Consider the following 26,269-nt stretch of genomic DNA (forward strand, 5'->3'; position numbering starts at 1 on the left):
GGAAGAATTTCACTCCTCCTTAAAGGGTACACAGTGAATCTTCAAGTTTTCACAACATAAAAGTTTTTTCTTGTATTTTCTCCAAATACTAAAAATGCATTTGAATTATTAACTTGTATGACCTATCATTTCCATTTGTTCCCTAAAAATAGAATATAGAATACTTTTTATGTTAATCAGAACTGATCAAGGTTAAATCTAAGTTTATTAGATTTTTAAAACAATTAGTTTTTGAATACTTACTATGCACTAGGCATCATGTTAGGAACTGGAGGATATGGTTGTGAAAATAAATGAAGTGTAGTGCCTTTAATTTTAAGGTGATATTAGGGGCATTCTCTGCACTGAACTATGTAATGAGCTAGATGTTTTGGATGAATCCACTTTCCAGGTCCCCTGAGCTGCTTGATGTTTTTCCCCTTCATTTAACAGTTCTTTGAACCTATTGATCTAACCTGCAGTTTGTTTAGCTTGTGTGATACAGATTCCACATTTCTCTTCTGTTAGGAATGAGTCTTCACTCATTCTCTCAATAATAACTACCTTTGTTTGGTCGCCTTTCTAGCCAATCAGCCACCATCCAAGAACTGCGCACATGCTTACCTGTCACCATATCCCTTCATGAGGGGCGAGCACAACTCAACTTCCTATGATTCTGCTATTAGTAAGTACCTCTGTCCATAGAATGCCTCTGAGAGGGACTTGTTTTTCTGAAAAAAATAATTTAACATGTATCATTTCAACATTTTCTCTTGTATCAATCTGTTGTATATAAAATAATAGGATGCCATTTTTAATACACCATTTATAATTCTTATTGAATATAATTTAGGTTTAAAAGTAAAGCCATTGAGGGGTGCCTGGGTGGCTCAGTCATTAAGCGTCTGCCTTTGGCTCAGGTCATGATCCCAGGGTCCTGGGATCAAGCCCCGCATCGGGCTCCCTGCTCGGTGGGAAGCCTGCTTTTCCCTCTCCCACTCCCCCTGCTTGTGTTCCTGCTCTCGCTCTCTCTCTCTGTATCAAATAAATAAATAAAATCTTTTAAAAAAAAAGGAAAGCCATTTTAATTTACTTGCTACTTATAAAGATAATTTTTTACATGTGTTTTCTGATGTGGAAATAATGATGTTTATTAGGAACAACTTCTTCTTATGGGTTTAACTGACCTGAAACTAGTCTTACAATGAAAAATAATTGTAATATACACCCTACCTTTACAACATTGTTTTTGCAGCTATTGCACATACAAATATGATTATACTACCGTTTTTCTACAAAATGGCTGAACTTTGTTATATGTGATAACTCATAGAAGAAGAATAGTCAAATATCATTAACTGAGAGTCATGATTACCTAGTTTCTTTTATATTTTCATACTGTTTGTTCTAGGGAAAGTACACAAACTTAGTTTGTACAGAAAATACATAATATATGCTTAAATCTAGTTTTATAGAAAGTATTTGAGCTCAGTGTGTCAGCTTTATTCTCAGCTGGTTTCATGAAGTTCTTAATAAAGGGTGTTTAACATAATCTTAACATTAAGAGTTGGTTCAGAATTTACCAACGTCATAAACAGGGACAAAAATACTTTTTTTTTCAAAGATAATAAGTAATGTATTTAATGTTCTGAATAAAGTTGTATTAGTCAGTATTCTCCAGAGAACCAGTAAAAGGTATACAGGTGGGGGTGGGGGTTGGGGAGCGAAAATGATTGATTTATTGGATTGATGGAGAGATTTTAAGGAATCAGCTTATGCCATTGTGGAGGCTGGCAAGTCTACAATCTGTAGGATAAGGCTGCAGACTGGATAAGAGTTGCTACTGCGGTCTTGACTCTGAAGGCTGGAAACTCTGGTAGAATGTCTTCTTTAGGAAATCTCAGTCTTTGTTCTAAGGCTTCAACTGATTGGACGAGGCTCACCCCCATTATGGGAAGTCTAACCAAATTAATGCATAAGATTAACCATCACAAAACTTAATAAATCTTTACAGCATGCATAATTTTTTTCATCTTTTTATAAAAATATGTATTTCTATACCTTATAATTCTAAGTTCGCTGAAGGCAATAACATCTGCTTATATCACATGATTAACACAACATATTATGGAGTGGATATGGGGTCTGGATAGGAAAATAGGTGAGCTGACACACAGCCATGCCTGTCCATCAAAATTGCTTGTGCTTCAAATGGCTATGGCTTTTGGCCTTGAGAATGTGCAGTGTGGATGCTCTTTCCCATTGAAAACTGCACAAGGCAGTTCCCATTTGTCAAAGCCCTTTGCATCCTGTGTGACATGGACCTTGTCACTGATAAGAGAAGAGATGGCATAGCAAAGAGTAGGAGAAACCATTTTGTATTACAAAAAGTTGCAAAAAAAGTATTCCCCTGACATTCTTATTTTTGTAAAATGGACTAAGAAATGGTACAGGGTTGACTTTCCACAGCATTAGGCATTTGCATAATTAGGATTGTTGTTGATACTCATATGTTCAGGTCCTATGATGAGATAGGTATCATGGACAATATATATTTTAAAATGAATCTACATATTTGAAAAGTCTGCACCTCAAGGAAATAGAAGAGAACTTGAAAAACAAGGTGACATGATCTAAGCATAATAATTATGATGGAGATGGATAGTAAGTGCGTGTCACAAAAATTATACTGCAATTATGCTTAGAATTATTATGTAGCACTGCATATAATTACTGTGTCATTTTTTGGATCTGATGACAAAAACATATTCCAATTTTTTTTTGTTTTAAATTATCAGACTCCTCTTTGGCTCACATATTGTAACTCCCTATTCACTTTAAGCAACTTTATCAAACACTTTAGCAAAAATAACTGAGATGGGAAGAAGTATGTCCTACAACAGAAATATCATATACTATATTTCATTTACCTTCATACTAATGTACAGCGATATCTAACATTATATTTGGGTGATTTTTTCTTATGGTTTCCTTTATCCAAGAGAAGGGACATAGATATCGTTAGAAGAGTTTTACCTGATTGAAAGTGAGTATTTCCTAGTTAGTGAGGCCATCTAGTCTTTAATAGACTCCATAGCCACTCTTTGGCTTCATGTAGCCTTATAATGATCAGGCATTATACATTTGCTAATTTATCTTGGCTAAATTCAAAGTATTGTTTGTAAAATCTGGTGCATTCCAGCCTGGCAAATAATTGGTAAAATGGCTTTGTATTCTCCTGAGTTTTTGCAGGGGCAGTTAGCCAGTATTGAAATCAGTGAAAATAATACAGTGGTATATAATTTTTCTGGAAAGACTATTTTGCAATCATTGGGTGCTACTGATGAAATTATTCTATTTCATAACATGGAGACTGAGACTCAGATAAACCACGTGGCACTGTTTTCACACAGCTGATCATTGGCAGAACTAATGCAAAGGCCCAAGTCTCTGGATTTTGTTTATTGATAATCTTATAAACTACAGTGAATGAAAAGGCAAATTTTAGTGTTTGCCGTTAAATCTTTTTAAGTATAAGTCTTTTCATTGGATCTCAGCAAAAGAACAATTCTAACGTTATGTTGGCTTTTTCTACTTTTCTATCTGATCCTGATAAGGTCTAATTTAGTGTTTCCTTTATTTATTTTTGCCTCAAATACATATTCTAAAATTTGGTTATGCTCAAATCTAGTTATTTGAATGGTTGCCCAAGCCTAGAGAGGTTGTTAAAGTAGGATTGTGTATATCGAAGTCCTTTAAACAATTCCATTACCTTTTGATATCTGTCAGAATTTAGATTTTCTGGTTTGTTTCATGATTAAACTCAATCACAGTTCGTGTATTCCGTATCATTTGGAATGATGTACAGAACATAGATTGATTTTCTAGATAATTGAGCCCCTGAGTGAATTAGTCATTTTGTTGGTGTCCCATAGGCTTTGGCCACATCTATATCAAAGTACTCATTATAAGTAACTGTAATTGTTTACCTTAGTTTCTTTATTTGTTGGAACTCCCTAAAGGCACAGAATGTATCTTACTCATATTTATATCCCAGAACCAGAACCTAGTATCGTGCATGGTACTTAGTAAATGCTTACATATCTCTATGGAATGACTTAGTGCAAAAACTCTTTGGCTTTCCTCTTAAGCAGAATATATTGAACATAATTTCTCCTTTTCTTGGTGAGTTGGAACAAACACACACACCATGACCTTCCTTGAGTTTCTCAGAATCAGTGTTTGCCCTCATGCTTTAGGGCCTTTGTACATGGCGTCCCTCCTCTCCAAATGCTTTTCCTTCTTCCCCACCACTCCCCCCTTCATTTCTCTAACAAGCAGGCTCATCCTCCAAGCTAGTACATACTTCAGTTTTCTAAGGAAGACTTCCTTTCCAGCCCTCTGCTCCACTAGTACATGGGGCTGGACCAGGTTCTCCTTTATCAAGACCATTTTTTTTTTTTTTTTTGAGTACTCTCCATGTCCAACCTGGAGCTAGAACTCACAACCCTGAGATCAAGAGTTGCATGCTTTACTGACTGAGCCATTCTTTAATTTGACTATCCATAGCACAGATTTTGTTTACTTGTGTAATTTTGAATTTCCTTCCCAGTTCAACTCTAAACTCCATGGCAGTGATATCTTGTGTGTTTGGCTCACTGGTGTACCCACTATAGACTGAATGCTAAATGAATACTTTGGGAGAGTCTCCTTGCTACCCTATGCTGTGGTACTAATACTGATGCCCTAAGGAACTGTTGGTACATGTAGGAATTTTTCAAACCTTTACAAAATGGACTTAGATTACTCTTAAATTGTTTTTCATACTTTTAAAAATAATTTTTAGGTCTTCAACACTGCTGTCACATGTCAGCTGTTCTTTGCTTTTATTTTCAATGTTTATTTATTTTGTATTATTTTCTGGTCTTCTTTTTTTTCACCCTTAATGCAAAATTGTAGGGTAAAGCAGATTATGGAAGACTAGAACAGGAAGGAGGCAGGTAGGCACACTAGTCAGCCATGTGTTAGGTTGTAAGTGACAGAAAACTAATGAGCTAAAAAATAAGGACAGTTTTCCTTCCACAACAAGGTCAGAAGCAGGGGCCACAATGATGCTGTCAGGTCCCCGGGAGCTTTCAGGCTTTCCTCCCACCATCCTTGGGAGGTGCACAATTGCCGCCATGGTCTTCCATCTTCAGAAGAGCAGAGTGTCCCTAGAATTCTCCAGTAGATTTCTGCCAATGCTCTAGTCATCAGGACAGTGTCATGTGGCCACTGTAGGCTGGGACCTGGAGTTGCTGGCTCTCTGTTAGAGGAGGAGAAGGGAGAAGGGCTGGGAACGAGTGTTGATCCCTTGAAAGATCAACAAATCCTCAGGGCTTGAATGAGGACAGGGCAGCAAGGATGAAAAGGGAATAAGGGAAATAGATGATATTTAAAGTGTTAATGTGTAGGGACGCCTGGGTGGCTCAGTGGGTTAAGCGGCTGCCTTTGGCTCAGTTCATGATCCCAGGGTCCTGAGATTGAGCCCTGCATCAGGGCTCCTTGCTCGGGAGGGAGCTTCTCCCTCTCCCTCTGCCTTCTGCTTCCCTGCTTGTGCTCTTTCTCTCAAAGAAATAAATAAAATCTTTAAAAAAAAATTAAAAAAAGAGTTAATGTGTAAAACTTGGTAGCCAAACAAAAGAAAGCTGGAGGAATCTAGGATGATGAAGAAATTCCCTTTTGAAGAAGGCATAATTCATAATTTAAACAATGTGCAATAAAGTGTAAGATAATCACCTCCATCCCAATGATAAATACTATTTTAGGGTATTTCTTGCCAATCCTTTTATATGCATATTGTACATAGTTTTAATTATTATAAACATGTATCTTTGCTAAGTTAGCAAGCATATCTCCACATTTTTACCTAATGATTTCTTAAATTTTAAATGTTAGTTGCTACCTCCACATTAAAACTAATTTTGTGAAAAAAATAAACGTGAAAAAACTTTAAAAATAAAAATAATTTTAGGCGTGTAACATGTTTCATAATTTGCATTAACTCTTTGGATTATATTTACATAAGTGTGAATGGTGAATCAGAAGGTAGGAATAGGTTTTCTTTGTTATATCATGCCATTGTACCACATTGCTTGCCAACCAGTAATGAACTGTGAATTATTTCAGCTAAGAACATTTGGTAAGGAGGACAGAAATATGAGCACTAGGAGGAAGGGGTCACATTTGAAAGTGGAGGATGGGGATTTAGTTTGGATTTCAACATTTTAAAGTTGGGTTGATGGTAAAACACCATTGCGAAATATTTCAGCATGTAGCTTGCTGTGCAAAACTGACTTCCCTAAAAGACATTAATTAGAACAGCAGATACTGTTGAGGAATTACAGAGGTGGTTTTTGATATCAGATATAATCTTTAAGAAAAAAGTCATAGAAAAGGAGGTGGTAAAATATCAATTATACTTAGGCGGAGAAGGAAAGAAGCAAAGACAGTCCACAAAGTTGAAAGGAAAAGAAGCCTTGAGAAGCAAGCTGATGAGCAGCAGGCTGTCCACTCAGTCAGAGGGTTTGGTGATGGAGAGATTCTTGGGAAGGAGGTGGTAGCCCTCAGTGACAAATGCAGAGTGAGTGGGAAAGAGAGGGGCACAAAGCAATTGGAAAGATGGGATAATGCAAGAGTTCTGGTGGTCACTGATAGCTGTCCCCACCGAAGACTCAGCTACAGAGGCATCTCTTTCTAAACCTAAACCCACATGCCCTGCTGGTTTGGCCTGAGACTTGTAGGCCTGCTGCTCTGTACCCCACTCCTGCTTACTGCCTGTTCCTTTGGATTGGACCTGAGGGCCCTGCCCTTTGCCTGGCAATGCCCTTCCTCCCCCAGGGAACCATTCTGTTTTCCTGCACATTCTGTCACCTGACGATAACCCTACCCCAGGCTTCCTCCTCCTTCTCCTCTCCCAAAAGGAGAGGTCAGAAAGCAGAGATGCTCATAAAGGCGGCAGAGCAACAGAATGATGGGGGTGTGAACCCTCATACGGGATGTTTAGGGAATGGGCAGCAAGGAAGTTGAGACCTTTGTGCTTAGCCAGCACTTGAACTTGGAGTAGCTACCAAAAGAGCACAGGATTTACAGAGAATACAAAGTCCTTATAAAAACAATCACATGCACACACACGCATACACACACACACACACACACACACACACACAGGCACACCATCTTGCTTTACTATACAAGGCAAAATAAAATATAAATACCCTTATATTTGACAATTTTAAATAGCACAGAAATGAATTAGGATTTGAGTCTAAAGTTAATGTAAACACTTAAATAACTAAGAAGACATAGCAACATGTCCTAGGTATCTTACTTCATTGGGATGACCTCCTGCTTCCTGATCAATAATGCTGGTGTAGCTGGGTCGTATTTACCAATTTTCTCATGTTCAAATATGGTGAATCTGGACATTGTCTTAAATTTACCAAACTTCCTTCCATTCTGCTTTAGTTATATAGTAAAAAACCTACACTGCAAAATATGATGGAAAATACAGTCCCTCTTTTTTTTGGTCATAAATGTCAAGTACCTAGATATTGAGAGATACCTTAACATCCACTCAATGTCCTACTATTCATTCAGACATTTGGGATTACACAGCCATGGCGACAGAAACAGTGTGATATTACAGGGTGCCCGCAGTTTCCGATTTCTGGCTGACTTTTTATCTGTTACCCAGGGAAGGCTCTATTGCATTCAGGTTGGAGGGCACTCATAGGGCAGCTCACTCAGCCTTCCAAAGCTGTAGCTCATGAGGATACAGTTGGCTTTCCAGTTCCAGGGCCCAATATCAAAGCTGTAATTAAAAATCACTTTTTCAGTGGGTGTTATTTTGTGTTCCCTACAATTTATTCATGTACATCTAAGGATTGATTGACAGCTTATGTAACATCCCTGCACTAATGGGGGAGATTACCTTCTGTAAACAAGACTGTGTGTTTGTGGCTTGGCTTCCCTTCACAGAGGACAGGCTCCAGACTCTACAGAGGCTTTTGGTGATATCTCTTAAAATGTCAGTCACACTCAGAAGTAGAAATCTCCTCCAATCATAGAGAACCTCTTGGTGCCAGGCTATCTCAGCCTTAACAGTATTGACATTTGGGGCCAGATAATTCTTTGTTGTGGAACTGTCTCGTGCATTGGAGGATGTTTAGCAGTACCCCTGGCCTTTACCCACTAGATGCCATTAGCACCCCTCAGTTGTGCTAATCAAAAACGTCTCTTAACATAGCCAAATTTTCTGGGCTGGGTGGGCACAAAATCACCTCTGATTTGTGGTGATTTTGTGGGACACTCTAGATATGCATTGCTAACACTTCTGAGGACCCAAGCTCTTCTTCAGAATTAGACTCATTCTGTGCCCAGCTCCATGTCTCCAAGGCTCAAAAGCACATAAATAATGATTATTTCCTTCTTCCATGCAGAATATGCAGACAAAAAAGGAGCATGGAGCTGATCTGGGTCTCTCTCATCTTTAAATATTACTGCTTCTGCTCCAAGTTGTGGGTCTGTTCTTAGGAAAGATATTTACTCAATCCAGTGGGGAAGAATATTGAAGAACTACTGTATCCTGGGCACTGTCCTGGGTGCTTTAGTGTCAGCCCTAAATTCTTGCCCTTATGAAGCTTTCATTGTAGGGGGGCGGAGGCAGGTGATAGACAAAATAAGTCAGTCAAGTAGTTGGAGGGAAATAAAAGAGGATAGTGTGTGTGTGGAGGCAATCTCAATATTAAATAAGGTGACCACAGAGGTGATGTCTGTTTTGAGTTTGCCAGCCCTGACTGAATGGGGCTGTGTCATCCAGCTAACTTGCCATGGTTCCTTGATCCCTGTTTTGAGGACTAGATGGATGCTGTACAGAGAGTACTTAGCACAGGGGCTGGCTTGTGGTAAGGGTTCTATGGGAGTTACAAGTTGAACTTTCAGCCAGTATGTCTGTGTTCACTACCTGGAACCAGTGCTTCCTGGCTCTGGCTTCTTTACCTCCACAAAGCTCACTGTACTTGTTGGTAAAGGGGAGATTAGTATAGTATTAACTCACACAGTTGTTAAAATGAGAAGAGATAATAATACAGATGCTTAGCAGAGTAGTTGCCCTGTAGTTGGTGTTCAATAAATGTCAGCTATTTTTATAGCAATATACCAATTTAGAGCACTGGAAATAAGTCCTCATGAGGACATGTGAATTCATCATAGCTTCTCCCCAGTGAAATGCTTCCTGCTCTCTGAAGTGGAAGTGTGTACATGTGTGTATGTGTGTGTGCAGTCACATCAAGTCCTTGATAGATTTTCTGGTAAAGAATAAGGACTTCAAAAGTAGTGTTCATTATCATTATCATTATCATGATCACCATCATCCTGGTACAAGATAGTTAATATTAACATCTGTATCAGCCAAGCTTTGCCACTGTTTATCTAGTAATTTTGATTAAAATTCATTCAACAGATATTTATTGAGCACATACTATGTACCAGGCACTGTTCTAGGTTCTGGGGAGCAGCAGGGTACAAAACAGATGGAAATCTCTGTCCTTGTAGGGCTGACATTCTGGAGAGGGCATACACATAAGGCAAGATAAAAAAAGTCAATTATATAGCATATTGGAAGATGACAGTGCCCTGGAAAAACAAAACAGGGAAAGAGGCTGGAGATGAGGGGCTGACAGAAGTGAGGGTAATAAAAACTCTGTAATGTGGTCAGAGGGAAGCTTGGCTCTGAGAAAATGATATGGAGTGGAGACTTGTAGGAAGTGAGGGAGTGAGCCATGTGATATCCAGAAGAGTGTTCCAGGTAGAGGGAACATGAGATGTAAAGTCCAGAGGCTAGAACATGCCTGATGTGTGCAAAGAACACAAAAGTAGTCAGCACAGCAGGAAGAGATGGAGTGGGTAGAGTAGAGGAGATGGTGAGGGAGGTGAGGGTGTAGGGGGAGGCTGGGCCAGTGTAAGGACCTTGGCTCATGTTCTGAATGAGAGGAAAAGGGGGTTAATGGATGGTTTTGACCTGATTTGTGTTGTAAAAGAATTCCTCCAGTTATTGCATTGTTAATGGACTGTAGAAAGTCAAATGTGGAATCAGGTGGACCGATTAGGAGGTTTGCTGTATTCCAGATGGCTAACACAAAGATATTAGGAAGTAAAGATTTGTCTGAATCTGGCACGGTCCTTTTAAAATTATTTAACAACCAGTAAGAAATCTACAAAGTGGACAATACCAGTAACACAACACAACAAAACAAAACTCTTAGTCCAGATTGCTACGTACCTTAAAATATCAGTTTTCCCTTTTTGTAGTTTTTTTTTTTTTAAGATTATTTATTTATTTGACAGAGAGAGACACAGTGAGAGAGGGAACACAAGCAGAGGGAGTGGGAGAGGGAGAAGCAGGCTTCTCATGGAGCAGGGAGCCTGATGTGGGGCTTGATCCCAGGACCCTGGGATCATGACCTGAGCCGAAGGCAGATGCTTAATGACAGAGCCACCCAGGTGCCCCCTTTTCATAGTTTTTAAAAAGTATTTCATTGTAGAAATTTCCAAACATTTACAATAATTATCAACATATTTTCTAGTATATGTGCTGCCAAAGTGAGCACAATAATTATCAACACATTTTCTAATCAAATGATTATTACTGTGAATTTTGAAAGTTCTTTATATATTCTAGATGAGTCTTTTACTGAATATGTGTTTTCCAAACAATTTCTTCCCAATCTGTAGCTTATCTTTTCATCACCTTAACAAGGTCTTTCACAGAGTAAAAGTTGTGAATTTGGTGAAGTTCAATTTATGGAGTTTTTCTTTTATGGATCATACTTCTGGTGTCATATTTGCCAAGCCCCAGGTTCTGAAGATTTTTCTCCTCTTTTCTTCTAAAATTTTTAGAGTAAAAGTTGTGAATTTGGTGAAGTTCAATTTATGGAGTTTTTCTTTTATGGATCATACTTCTGGTGTCATATTTGCCAAGCCCCAGGTTCTGAAGATTTTTCTCCTCTTTTCTTCTAAAATTTTTAGTTTTATGTTTTACATTTAAATCTATGATCCAGTTTGAGTTACTTTTGTGTAAGGTGTATGATTTACAGTTTTTCAAATGTGTGTTCCACTGCTTTAGCACCATTTGTTGGAAAGACTCTCTTTCCCCCATTGAATTGCTTTTGTACACATGTTAAAATATAATTGGTTATACTTGTGTGGGACTGTTTCTGGACTATGTGTCCTGTCCTATTGATGTATATATGTCTGTCTCTCTGCCAGTGCCACACCATCCTGATTACTTTAGCTATATCTTGAAGTTAGAGTGAATGATTCATCCTACTAGGTTCTTTTTCAAAATTATTTTAGCTATTCTAGATCCTTTGCATTTCATTATGACATTTAGGATAGTCTTTTCTATATCTATAAAAAAATCTTTCTTGGATGATAGAATTGCCTATATCAATTTGGGAAGAATTAATTTTATTATGTTGTATCTTTATTATGTTGAGTCATCCGATCTGTGAATGCAATATATCTTTCCATCTATTTAGATCTTTAATTTCTTTCACCAGCATTTTGTAGTTTTCAGCTTACAAATCCTGAATGTGCACTATTGGATTTACATCTAAGTATTTCAATTTTTTGAGCAATTATAACTGCTATTATATTTTAAATTGTGGTTTCTATGTGTTTATTAATAATAGAAATCTAATTGATTTTTTAATGTTTACATTGTATTCTGAGACCTTCTTTGCTGAATTTACTTAGTAGTTTTAGGAGGTTTTGTTTTGTTTTATTTTTTATTTTTTGTAGATTATTTGGGATTTTCTACATAAAGAGTCATGTCGTTGGCATATACAGTCTTATTTCTTCCTTGCTTTTTTGTATGCCTTTTATTTCCTTTTCTTGCCTTATTGCATAGGCTGTAACTGGTGAATATCAACAGTGAGAGCAGACAGTCTTGCCTCATTTCTAGTCTTCAGGAGAAACAATTCAGTATTTTTTCGTTAAGTATGATGTTGCTATAGATTTCTTTGTGCAGATGTTCTTTATTGACTTGAGGATGTTCCCCTCTACTCCTTATTTCCTGAGAGTTTTTTTTTGTCATAAATGGGTGTTGAATTTTGTTAAATGTTTTCTTCTGCATCAATTGATATGGTCACAATACTATTCTTCTTTATCATATTAATATTGTATATTACATTTATTGATTTTCAAATACTGAACCAGCCTCTTGTCATAGGAATAAACCCCATATGTTCATGATAAATAATTCTTTTTATACATTGCTGAATTCTATGTTAATATTTTATTAAGGATTTTTGCATCTGTATTTATGAAGGATATTGGTCTGTAGTTTTTTTACTGCTTATCTAGGTTAAGTATCTGTAATAATGATTTCATAAAGTAAATTGGGAAGTGTCTTTTCTTTTTCTGTATTCAAGAAGAGATTGTGGAGAATTGGTGTTAATTCTCTTTAAATGTATATATTTGATAGAATTTACTAATGAAATCATCTGGATCAGGAGATTTAACTTTCAGGGAATTTAGAATTATAAATTCAATTTCCTCAATAGTTACAGGGCTATTCAGATTATGTATTTAACAAGTGATTTGTGATAGTTTGTGTTTTTCTAGGAACTGGTCCGTTTCATCTAAGTTGTAAAATTTACATGTATAGTTCAAAATATTCCCTTTTTGTTGAAAATAGAGCTACCATATGATCCAGCAATTGCACTACTGGGTATTTACCCCAAAGATACAAACGTAGGGATCCGAAGGGGTACATGCACCCCGATGTTTATAGCAGCCATGTCCACAATAGCCAAACTGTGGAAAGAGCCAAGATGTTCATCAACAGATGAGTGGATAAAGAAGATGTGGTATACATATACAATGGAATATTATGTAGCCATCAAAAAAAGGAAATCTTGCTATTGCAATGACGTGGATGGAACTGGAGGGTATTATGCTGAGCAAAATAAGTCAATCAGAGAAAGATATGTATCATATGACCTCACTGATAGGAGGAATTCTTAATCTCAGGAAACAAACTGAGGGTTGCTGGAGGGATGGGGTAGCTGGGTGATAGACATTGGGGTGGGTATATGCTATGGTGAGCATCGTGAAATGTGCAAGACTGTTGAATCACAGATCTGTACCTCTGAAGCAAATAATACACTATATGTAAAAAAAAAAAAAGAAGAAGATAGCAGGAGGGGAAGAATGAAGGGGGGGAAATCAGAAGGGGAGACGAACCATGAGAGACTATGGATTCTGAAAAACACACTGAAGGTTCTAGAGGGGAGGGGCGGTGGGAGGATGGGTTAGCCTGGTGATGGGTATTAAAGAGGGCACATTCTGCATGGAGCACTGGGTGTTATGTGCAAACAATGAATCATGGAACACTACATCAAAAAAAAAAAAATACCAACCAGTTACAACATTAGAATGAACTAGTTGAGAGACTGTAAAAAAAAATAAATAAATATGAAAAAAAAATTCCCATTTTATATTTTATGTATGCAGTATCTATGGCGATGTCCCATGTTTCATTCCTGATATTGGGAATTTGTTCTTATTTTTATTTCATCAGTATTGTTAGAAGATTGTTAATTTTGTTGAACTTTTCAAAGATCCTGCTTTTTTTTCATTATTTTTTTCGATTAGTATTCTGTTTTAAATTTCATTGACCTATGCCCTTTCTTATTTCCTTCTTTATGATTGCTTTGGATTTGTCTTGCTCTTCTTTTTATACTTTCTTGAGATGAAAGATTAGATTATTGATATTTTATCCTCTTTTTTAATATAAGAACTTATGGGTATAGATTTCACTCTCAGCACTGCTTCTGCTGTTTCCCACACTTTTTTTTTTTTTTAAGATTTATCGATTCATTTTAGTGAGGGGAGGGAGGGGCAGAGGGAGAAGGAGAGAGAAACTTAAGCACACTCCTCACTGAGCATGGAGCCTGATGTGGGGATTGATCTCACCACCCTGAGATCATGACCTGAGCAGAAACCAAGAGTTGGATGCTTAACAGACTGTACCACCCAGGTGCCACTGCTTCCCACACTTTTGATACGTTTTATTTTTATTTTCATTCAACTCAGTGTGTTGTTTAATTTCCCTTGAGACTGATTGTTTGACTCAGAGTATTTAGAAGTGTATTGTTTAGTTTCCAAGAGTTTGAAGATTTCCTTTCAACCTTTCTGTTATTAATATTTAGTTTGATTCCCTTGTGATCAAAGACCATACTCTGTACAATTTAAATTATTTTAAATTTAATAAGGTTTGTGACCTAGGATATGGTCTATTTTTCTGTGTATTTCATGACATTTGAAAAAATGTATTGTTGTTGAGTGGAATGTGCTGTGAAAGTTAGGGGCTATTGGTTGGTGGCATTATTGAGTTCTTCTGTATTCTGGCTGATTTCCTGTCTAGCTCTTCTAGTAATTGGTGAGAGGGGATATAGATGTCCCCAGCTATAACTGTAGGTTTATCTGCTTCTCTTTTCATTTCTATCAGTTTTTGCTTCACATATTTTGTTGCTTTTTTGTCAGATACATGCACATTTAGTGTTGCTATGTCTTTTTGGTAGAATCTTCCTTTTATCATTATTTAATGTTGCCAGTAATTTTCTTTATTCTAAAATCTATTTTATCTCATATTAATATGGCCACTCCTTCATTCTTTGAATTGATATTTATGTGGTATATATTTTTTCACTTTTTTGTTTTCAATATTTCTAAATTATTATATTTGAAGTGAGTTAAAAGAGCATATAGTTGCAAGATTTTTTTTTTATCAAGTCTGCTAAGCTATCTCTTTCTATTTAAAGACAATTTTTTAGAGCAATTTTAGGTTCACAGCAAAATTGAGAGACGGTACAGAGATTTTTTTTATATACCCACTGTTCCAACACATGCAGGCTGTCCCTATTATCAACATCCCCCACCAGAGTGGTACATTTGTTACAACTGATGAAGCTACATTGACACCTGATAATTACCAGAAGTCCATAACTTACCTTAGGGCTTACTCTTGATGTTATATATTTTATGGGTTTAGACAAATGTATAATGACATGTATTGTATCCATCAGTACATTATCATAGAACATAATTTCACTGCCCTAAAAATCCTCTGTGCTGGGGCACCTGGGTAGCTCAGTCAGTTAAGCATCTGCCTTGGGATCGGTTCATGATCTCAGGGTCCTGGGATCGAGCCCCACATCAGGCTCTCTGCTCAGCAGGGAGTCTACTTCTCCCTCTGTCTCTTGCCCCTCTCATGCTTGCTCTCCCTTTCTCAAATAAATAAATAAAATCTTTAAAAAAAAAATCCTCTGTGCTCTGCCTATTCACCTCTGCTCCACCCCAACACCTGGCAACCACTGATCTTTTTACTCTCTTCATGGTTTTACCTTTTCTAGAATGTCATATTGTAGGAATCATAAAGTATGCTGCCTTTTCAGATTGGTTTCTTTCACTTAGTAATATGCATTTAAATTTTTTCCCATGTCTTTTCATGGCCTGGTAGTTCATTTCTTGTTAGCACTGAATATTCCATTTGTTGGTTGTACCACAGTTTATTTATCCATTTACGTATTGAAGGACAATTCGGTTGCTTCCAGGTTTGAGCCATTATGAGTAAAGCTGCTATAATCATCTGCGTTCAGGTTTTTATGTGGGCACAACCTTTCAGATCCCTTGGGTGAATACCAAGGAGGATGATTGCTGGTTAGAATGGCAAGGGTTTCATTCTTTAATTTTTTTATTGTTATGTTAATCACCATACATTACATCATTAGTTTTGGATGTAGTGTTCCATGATTCATTGTTTCCACATAACACCCAGTGCTCCACGTAGAATGTGCCCTCTTTAATACCCATCACCAGGCTAACCCATCCCCCCAACCCCTCCCCTCTAGAAACCTCAGTTTGATTTTCAGAGTCCATCATCTCTCATAGTTCGTCTTCCCCTTCGATTTCCCCCCCTTCCTTCTTCCCCTCCTGCTATCTTCTTCTTTTTTTTTCTTAATATATATTGCATTATTTGTTTCAGAGGTACAGACCTGTGATTCAACAGTCTTGCACAATTCACAGCGCTCACCATAGCATATACCCTCCCTAATGTCTATCACCCAACCACCCCCTTCCTCCCAACCCCCACACTCCAGCAACCCTCAGTTTGTTTCCTGAGATTAAAAAATCCTCATATCAGTGAGCTCATATGATACATGTTTTTCTCTGATTGACTTATTTCACTCAGCATAACACCCTCCAGTTCCACCCATGTCAATGCAAATGGCAAGATCTCATTCCTTTTGATGGCTGCAAAATATTCCATTGTGTATATATACCACTTCTTCTTTATCCATTCATCTGTCGATGGACATCTTGGCTCTTTCCACAGTTTGGCTATTGTGGATATTACTGCTATAAACATCGGGGTGCACTTACCCCTTCGGATCCCTACATTTGCATTATGTGGTAAATAGCCAGTAGTGCAATTGCTGAATCGTATGGTAGCTCTATTTTCAACTGTTTGAGGAACCTCCATATGTTTTCCAGAGTGGTTGCACCAGGTTGCATTCCCCCAACAGTGTAGGAGGGTTCCCCTTTCTCCGCAACCTCGCCAACATCTGTCATTTCCTGACTTGTTAATTTTAACCATTCTGACTGGTGTGAGGTGGTATCTCATTGAGGTTTTGATTTGGATTTCCCTGATGCCGAGCGACGTTGAGCACTTTTTCATGTGTCTGTTGGCCATTTGGATGTCTTCTTTGGAAAAATGTCTGTTCATGTCTTCTGCCCATTTCTTGATTGGAGTATTTGTTCTTTGGGTGTTGAGTTTGATAAGTTCTTTATAGATTTTGGATACTAGCCCTTTATCTGATATGTCATTTGCAAATATTTTCTCCCATTCTGTCGGTTGTCTTTTGGTTTTGTGGACTGTTTCTTTTGCTGTGCAAAAGCTTTTTATCTCGATGAAGTCCCAAGAGTTCATTTTTGCCTTTGCTTCCCTTGCTGTTGGCGATGTTTCTAGGAAGAAGTTGCTGTGGCGGAGGTTGAAGAGGTTGCTGCCTGTGTTCTCCTTTAGGATTTTGATGGGCTCCTGTCTCACATTTAGGTCTTTCAACCATTTGGAGTCTATTTTTGTGTGTGATGTAAGGAAATGGTCCAGTTTCATTCTTCTGCATGTGGCTTTCCAATTTTCCCAACACCATTTGTTGAAGAGACTGTCTTTTTTCCATTGGACATTTTTTCCTGCTTTGTCAAAGATGAGCTGACCATAGAGTTGAGGGTCCATTTCTGGGCTCTCTATTCTGTTCCATTGATCTATGTGTCTGTTTTTGTGCCAGTACCACACTGTCTTGATGATGACAGCTTTGTAATAGAGCTGGAAGTCCAGAATTGTGATGCCACCAGCTTTGCTTTTCTTTTTCAACATTCCTCTGGCTATTCGAGGTCTTTTCTGGTTCCATACAAATTTTAGGATTATTTGTTCCAGTTCTTTGAAAAAAGTAGATGGTATTTTGATGGGGATTGCATTGAATGTGTAGATTGCTCTTGGTAGCATTGACATCTTCACAATGTTTGTTCTTCCAGTCGATGAGCATGGAACGTTTTTCCATTTCTTTGTGTCTTCCTCAATTTCTTTCATGAGTATTTTCTAGTTTTCTGAGTGCAGATCCTTTGCCTCTTTGGTTAGATGTATTCCTAGGTATCTTATGGTTTTGGGTGCAATTGTAAATGGGATCGACTCCTTAACTTGTCTCTCTTCTGTCTTGTTGTTGGTGTATAGGAATGCCACTGATTTCTGTGCATTGATTTTATATCCTGCCACTTTACTGAATTCCTGTATGAGTTCTAGCAGTTTTGGGGTGAAGTCTTTTAGGTTTTCCACATAAAGTATCATATCATTTGCAAAGAGTGAGAGTTTGACTTCCTCTTTGCCGATTTCTATACCTTTGATTTCTTTTTGTTGTCTGACTGCTGTGGCTAGGACTTCTAATACTATGTTGAATAGCAGTGGTGATAGTGGACATCCCTGCTGCGTTCCTGACTTTAGGGGGAAAGCTCTCAGTTTTTCCCCATTGAGAATGATATTCGCTGTAGGTTTTTTCATAGATGGCTTTTATATTGAGGTATGTACCCTCTTTCCCTACACTCCCTATACTTCTTGACGAAGAAGATGCTGTACTTTGTCAAATGGTTTTTCTGCATCTATTGAGAGGATCATATGATTCTTGTTCTTTCTTTTGTTAATATATTATATCACATTGATTGATTTGTGGATGTTGAACCAACCTTGCAGCTCAGGGATAAATCCCACTTGGTCATGGTGAATAATCCTTTTAATGTACTGCTGGATCCTATTGCCTAGTATTTTGGTGAGAATTTTTGCATCCATGTTCATCAAGGATATCGGTTTGTAATTCTCCTTTTTAATGGGGTCTTTGTCTGGTTTGGGGATCAAGGTAATGGTGGCCTCATAAAATGGGTTTGGAAGTTTTCCTTCCATTTCTATTTTTTGGAACAGTTTCAGGAAAATAGGTATTAATTCTTCTTTAAATGTTTGGTAGAATTCCCCTGGGAAGCCATCTGGCCCTGGGCTTTTGTTTGTTGGGAGATTTTGGATGACTGCTTCAGTTTCCTTAGTGGTTATAGGTCTGTTCAGGTTTTCTATTTCTTCCTGGTTCAATTTTGGTAGTTGATGCATCTCAAGGAATGCATCCATTTCTTCCAGGTTATCTAATTTGCTGGCATAGAGTTGCTCATAATATGTTCTTATAATTGTTTGTATTTTTTTGGTGTTGGTTGTGATCTCTCCTCTTTCCTTCATGATTTTGTTGATTTGGGTCATTTCTCTTTTCTTTTTGATAAGTCTGGCCAGCGGTTTATCAATCTTGTTAATTCCTTCAAAGAACCAGCTCCTAGTTTCGTTGATCTGTTCTACTGTTCTTTTGGTTTCTAGTTCATTGATTTCTCCTCTGATCTTTATTATTTCTCTTCTCCTGCTGGGTTTAGGCTTTATTTGCTGTTTTTTCTCTGGCTCCTTTAGGTGTAGGGTTAGGTTGTGTATTTGAGACCTTTCTTGTTTCTTGAGAAAGGCTTGTATTGCTATATACTTTCCTCTCAGGACTGCCTTTGCTGCATCCCAAAGATTTTGAACAGTTGTGTTTTCATTTTCTTTGGTTTCCGTGAATTTTTTTAATTCTTCTTTAATTTCCTGGTTGACCCATTCATTCTTTAGTGGATGCTCTTTAGCCTCCATGTATTTGAGTTCTTTCTGACTTTCCTCTTGTGATTGAGTTCTAGTTTCAAAGCATTGTGGTCTGAAAATATGCGGGGAATGATCCCAATCTTTTGGTACCCATTGAGACCGGATTTGTGACCTAGGATGTGATCATTTCTGGAGAATGTTCCATGGGCACTAGAGAAGAATGTGTATTCCGTTGCTTTGGGATGGAATGTTCTGAATATGTCTGTGAAGTCCATTTGGTCCAGTGTGTCATTTAAAGTCTTTATTTCCTTGTTGATCTTTTGCATAGATGATCTGTCCATTTCAGTGAGGGGTTGTTAAAGTCCCCTACTATTATTGTATTGTCAATGTGTTTCTTTGCTTTTGTTATTAATTGCTTTATATAATTGGCTGCTCCCATATTAGGGGCATAGATATTTACAATTGTTAGATCTTCTGGTTGGATAAACCCTTTAATTAGGATATAGTGTCCTTCTTTATCTCTTATTACAGTCTTTGTTTTAAAATCTAATTTGTCTGATATAAGGATTGCCACCCCAGCTTTCTTTTGGTGTCCATTAGCATGGTAAATGGTTTTCCACCCCCTCACTTTCAATCTGGGGGTGTCTTTGGGTCTAAAATGAGTCTCTTGCAGACAGCATATCGATGGGTCTTATTTTTTCATTCAATCTGAGCCTGTGTCTTTTGATTGGTGCATTTAGCCCATTTAGATTCAGGGTAACTATTGAAAGATATGAATTTAATGCCATTTATTGCCTGTAAGGTGACTGTTACACTATATTGTCTGTGTTCCTTTCTGGTCTATGCTGCTTTTAGGCTCTCTCTTTGCTTAGAGGACCCCTTTCAATATTTCTGGTAGGGCTGGTTTCGTGTTTGCAAATTCCTTTAGTTTTTGTTTGTCCTGGAAGCTTTTTATCTCTCCTTCTATTTTCAATGACAGCCTAGCTGGATATAGTATTCTTGGCTACATATTTTTCTCGTTTAGTGCTCTGAATATATCCTGCCAGTCCTTTCTGGCCTGCCAGGTCTCTGTGGATAGGTCTGTTGCCAATCTAATGTTTCTCCCATTGTAGGTTACATATCTCTTCTCCCGAGCTGCTTTCAGGATTTTCTCTTTGTCACTGAGACTCGTAAGTTTTACTATTAGATGTCGGGGTGTTGACCTATTTTTATTGATATGAGAGGGGTTCTCTGTGCCTCCTGGATTTTGAAGCCTGTTTCCTTCCCCACATTAGGGAAGTTCTCTGCTATCCTTTGCTCCAATATACCTCCTGCCTCTCTCTCTCTTTCTTCTTCTTCTGGGATCCCAATTATTCTAATGTTGTTTCGTTTTATTGTATCGCTTATCTCCCGAATTCTGCCCTCGTGATCCAGTAGTTGTTTATCTCTCTTTTTCTCAGCTTCTTTATTATCCATCATTTGGTCTTGTATATCGCTGATTCTCTCTTCTGCCTCACTTATCCTAGCAGTTAGTGCCCCCATTTTTGATTGCACCTCATTAATAGCCTTTTTGATTTTGACTTGGTTAGATTTTAGTTATTTTATTTCTCCAGAAAGGGTTTCTCTAATAAGTTCCATGCTTTTTTCAAGCCCAGCTAGTATCTTTAAAGTCATGATTCTGAACTCTAGGTCCGACATCACACTAATGTCCATATTGAGTAGGTCCCTGGCAGACGGTGCTACCTCTTATTCTATTTGTTGAGGTGATTTTTTTTTGTCTCGTCATTTTGTCCAGAGGAGAATAGATGAATGAGAGAACAAAATGCTAACAGTTTAACAACGTCCCCAGAAAATATACTCTAATCAAATCAGAAAATACTTGAAACCAGGGAAAAAGAAAGGGAAAGAAAGAAAAAAGAGAGAGAGAAAAAAGAAAGATAAAAACAATCAAAACAGAACAAAACGAAAAAAACAGAATATGATCAAAGATGGTCAGGGTGGTGCATTGATCAGTGCCACACACTAGATTTTGGGTGTATTTTGGTCTGTTAGAAGAAAGTACCTCCTAAAATTTTAAAGAAGGAAAGATGTATATGTACAAAATACGGGTTGATACAATGAAGGGATGGAATATAACTGTAATGATGAAAATTATAAAAAATTTATTTAAAAAAGGAATTGATAAGAAGATGTTTGAAACAAAGAAAGAAGAGGATTAAAAAAAAGGAAAGAAAGAGAGAAAAAAAAGGGGGAGAGAATGTGATCTGGCAGGAGACTAGAACAAAGCCACACACTAGAGATTTAGGGTATATTTTGATCTGTTAGAGGAAACTATCTCAAAATTTTAAAGAGAGAATTACTTATATATTTATGCCAAAAATAAGGGTAACTACTATGAAGGGATAGAATATGACTCTAAAAATGAAAAATAAAAATGTTTTTTTAAAAAAGGGATTGATAAGATGTTGTTTGAAAAAGGGAAAAAGAAAAATTCGAGAAAAAAACAGTTAAAAAAATTAACTTTTAAAGACTAATGAATCATGGTAAAAAAGCCATGAATTCTATATGCAGTATTCCCCTAGCGCTGGAGTTCTCCCGTTCTCATTCATCGGTAAACTTGGTCTTGGCCGGCTGTTCTTGCTGATCTTTTGGGGGAGGGGCCTGTTGTCGTGGTTCCCAAATGTCTTTGCCGGAGGCGGGATTGCCCCGCCCTTGCTGGGTCCGGGCTAAGCAATCTGCTCGGGTTTGCTCTCGGGAGCTTTTGTTCCCTGCAAGCTTTCTGTACAGCTTTGGCGGACGAGAGGGAAAATGGTGGCCTCCCAATCTCCGCCCTGGAGGAGTTGAGAACTCGGGGCCCTGCTCCTAAGTGTGCCCCTGGAGAAGAGCAGTCAGTCACTCCCGTCTCCCCGGTTTCTGGCTGTACTGCGTGCTCACCCGGCCTGTGACCGAGCGTTTCTATCTCTGGCACCCGACCCCGTGTGGAGTCTCCAAACCCAGCAGATCCCTGCGGTGCGCTCCCGCACCACTCCTCCTGGGGGAGGAAGGTGAGTCTCCCCGGATCTGCCGCTTGTTGGGTCCCTGCTGGAGGAGCAGTGGCCCGACTGTCACCGATCACAATTTATGGCAACCCCGAGCTGAGAGCCCACGCTTCGCCGCCGTCTCTGTAGCCGGCTTTCCCGCTCTGATACCTGGGAGCTCTGCTGCACTGAGGCACCCCCGGTCTTTCTGTGACCCCCAAGGGTCCTGAGACCACACTGTCCCGTGAGGGTTCCACACCCCGCTTAGCCACTGGAGCAACGTACCTCCGAGGAGCCAACTTCTAAAAGTTCCGATTTTGTGCTCCGCGGCTCTATCACTTGCCAGAAGCGGCCCACGGAGGCCCCCTCCCCCGCCGTCTATCCTCCCGAATATCGCCTCGGATTCACTTCTCTGCCCATCCTACCTTCCAGTAAGTGGTCGCTTCTCTGTTCAGAGAGTTGTTGCTATTCTTTTCTTTGATCTCCTGTTAAGTTTGTAGGTGTTCAGAATGGTTTGATCCCTATCCAGCTGAATTCCTGAGACCAGATGAAACCCACGTCTCCTACTCCTCCACCATCTTCCTCCGCCCCCGGGTTTCTTTCATATTATAAAATACTGCTAAACCCTCCTGCACAGTGGCTGAACCATTTTGCATTCTCACTAGTGTTGAGATTTCTTACTGCTTTAATCCTCTAGAACTTAATGTTGTCAATGTTCTGGACTTTGGCAATTTTAATAGGTGTGTAGTGGTATCTCATTGCTTTAATTTGCATTTCCCTGATTCCAAATAATGTGTTGCATCTTTTCATAAGTTCATTGGCCATCTTTATATCTTCTTTGTTTCTGTTAAGATCTTTGTCTACTTTTTAATTGGATTTTTTTGTTTTCTAATTTTTAAGAGTTCTTTGTGTATTAATCCCAGTCCTTTATTGGATGTATCTTTTGCAAGTATTTTCTACCACTCTGTGACTTGTCTTCTCATTCTCTTAACTTTTTTGTGAAAGAATTTTTAATTTTAATGAAGTTGAGTTTATCAGTTATTTGGATTGTGCCTTTGTGTTGTATCCAAAAAGTCATCGCCATACCTAAGGACATCTAGGGTTTCTCCTATATTATCTTCTAGGAGTTTTATAGTTTTAGTGTTTTACTTTTAGGTATATGATCCATTCTGAGTTAATTTTCATGAAGGGTGTAAGTTTTGTATCTATATTCATTTTATTGCATACAGATGTCCAGTTGTTTCAGTAGTATTTTCCTTGGCTCTGTTTTATAGTCTTTGCTCCTTTATCAAAGATCAGTTGACTATTTTTATATGCATCTGTTTCTGGGCTGTATATTATGTTCCATTGATCTATATATGTCAATTATTTTGTCAGTACCACACTGTCTTCATTACTATAGCTTCTTAGTAAATCTTAAGTCAAATAGTGTCAGTCCTCCAACCTTGTTGCTGTGCTTCAATATTGCGCTGGCTATTCTGGGTCTTTTGCCTCTCTGTATAAACTTTAGAATCAGTTTCTTGATATCCACTGAATAATTTGCTGGGATTTTTATTGGGATTGCATAGAATCCATAGATCAAGTAAGGAAGAAGTGACATCTTGACTATACTGAGTCTTCCTACCAATGAACATGGAACATCTCTCCATTTATTTTGTACTTTGATTTTGTTCATTAGCATTTTTTGGTTTTCCTCATATAGATCTTGTACATATTTTGTTCAATTTATACCTAACTATTTAATTTTAGAGGTGTTAACATAAATGGTGTTTTGGTTTTAATTTCAAATTTTATTTGTTCATTGTTGGTATATAATAAATCAGTTGACTTTTTGTACGAATCTTACTACAACCTTTCTATTATTAGTACCTGAGGTTTTTTTTTTTTAGAATCTTAGATTTTCTATATAGATTTTCTATATCATGTCATCCATGAACAAAGATACTTTTCTTTCTTCCTTCCCAATCTATATACCTTTTATTTTATTTTCTCATCTCATTGTATTAGCAAGGACTTCCAGTGTGATGTTGGAAAGGGGTGGTGAGAGGGGACATCCTTGAGTATTAGTGGAATAGCAAGTTTCTCACTATTAAACATTAGATGTAGGATTTTTGTACATATGCATTATCAATTTGAGGAATTTCCCCTCTATTCCTAGTTTATTTTTTAAAGATTTTATTTATTTTTGAGAGAGAGAGAGAGAGAGAGAGAGAGAGAGAGCATGAGTCGGGGGGGAGGGGCAGAGAAAGAAGTAGACTCCCTGCTGAGTGGGGAGCCCGATGTGGGACTCGATCCCAGGACCCTGGGATCATGACCTGAGCCGAAGGCAGATGCTTAACTGACTGAGCCACCCAGGTGCCCTCTTCCTAGTTTCTTGAGATTGTCTTTTTTTTTTTTAATCATGAATTGATATTGGATTTTGTCAAATGCTTTTTCTGCATCTATTGATATGATCATGTGATTTTTTTCTTTATTAACTTGCTGATGTGATGGATTTTATTAATTGATTTTTTAAATGTTGAATCAGCCTTGCATATCTAGAATAAATCCCACTGGATCATGATGCATAATTCTTTATACACATTGTTGGATTCAATTAGCTAATATTTTGTTGATGATTTTTGCATCTGTGTTCATGAGAGATATTGGTCTTTAGTTTTCTTGTCTGATTTTGGTGTTAGAATAATGCTGGTCTCCTAGAATGATTTTGGAGGTATTACCTCTGTTTCTATCTGAGATATTGTAGAGAATTGTTAGAATTTTTCCTTAAATATTTGGTAGAATTCACCAGTGAACCCATCTGGGCCTGGTGCTTTCTGTTTAGGAAGATTATTAATTGTAAATACCATTTCTTTAATAGATATTGGCCTTTATTGAGTTTTGGCAGATTGTGTCTTTCAAGGAATTAGTTCGTTTCATCAACATTATCAAATTTGTAGGCATAGAATATTTCATAGTATTCCTTTATTATCCCATTTTTGGCTGCTTATTGATTTTTTATTGCAGTATATTTAACATACAATATTATATTAATTTCAGGTGTACAACTTAGTGATTCAACATTATGAAGTGATCACCATGATAAATCTAGCTATCTTTTATTGCCCTTTTAATATACATGCAAAAATGTAGTGATGTTCCCTCTTTCATTTCTGATATTCGTAATTTGTGTTCTCTTTTTTTTTCTTAGATAGCTTGGTTAGAGGCTTATCAATTTTGTTAATCATTTCAAAGACAATCTTTTTGTTTTGTTGATTTTCTGTTTTCAAATTCATTGATTTTTTATTCTAATTCATATTATTTCTTTGCTTCTGCTTCCTTTGGATTTAATTCACTCAACATTTTTCTAGTTTCTTAAGGTTAAACTCAGGTAATTGATGTTAGATATTTCTTCTTTTCTAGTATATGCATTTAGTACTGTAAATTTCCCATGAGACACTGCTTTTCCTGAATTCCACATATTTTGATAAGTTGTGTTTTCATTTCATTTAGTTTAAAAATATTTTAAATTTCTCCTGAGATTTCTTCTTTGACCCCTGTGTTATTTAAAAGTGTGTTTTTAAATCTCAGTTAAAGATAACTGGGATTTTCCAGTTATCTTTCTGTTATTGATTTCTAATTTAACTCTGTTGTGGTCTGAAAGCAGATATTGTTTGATCTCTATTTTAAATTTGTTGAAGTGTAATTTACGGTCCCGAATATGGTCTATATTAGTGAGTGTTCCATATGAGCTTGAGAAAACTGTGTATTCTGCTGTTGTTTGGTGAAGTAGTCTGTAGATAGATGTCAATTATATCCAGTTAATTGAGGGTGTTGCTGAACCCAGATATGACCTTACTGATTTTCTACCTGCTGGATCTGTCCATTTCTTATAGAGAGGAGTTAAAGTCTCCAACTGTAATAGTGGAGTTTTTCTCTTTTCAGTTCTATCAGTTTCTTTCTTTCTTTTTTTTTTTAAGATTTTATTTATTTATTTGAGAGAGAGAATGAGATAGAGAGAGAGAGCATGAGAGGGGGGAGGGTCCGAGGGAGAAGCCGA

General features: G+C 37.6%; 1 protein-coding gene across 1 annotated transcript in view; it reads left to right on the forward strand.

Moving 5' to 3' along the window:
• TMEM182 (transmembrane protein 182) overlaps positions 1-26,269 on the forward strand; it is a 76,237-nt gene that overhangs the window by 1,365 nt on the left and 48,603 nt on the right. Inside the window, exon 3 of the mRNA XM_028104031.1 lies at positions 566-664. Within this exon, the coding sequence (XP_027959832.1) occupies positions 566-664 (99 nt within the window). The remainder of the gene's footprint in view (positions 1-565; positions 665-26,269) is intronic.

This window comes from Eumetopias jubatus, unplaced genomic scaffold (genome assembly GCF_037043125.1).
Source record: "Eumetopias jubatus isolate StellerSeaLion01/CBP00866 unplaced genomic scaffold, mEumJub1_p1.0 scaffold_9, whole genome shotgun sequence".
In the NCBI taxonomy this organism is placed as follows: Eukaryota; Metazoa; Chordata; class Mammalia; order Carnivora; family Otariidae; genus Eumetopias; species Eumetopias jubatus.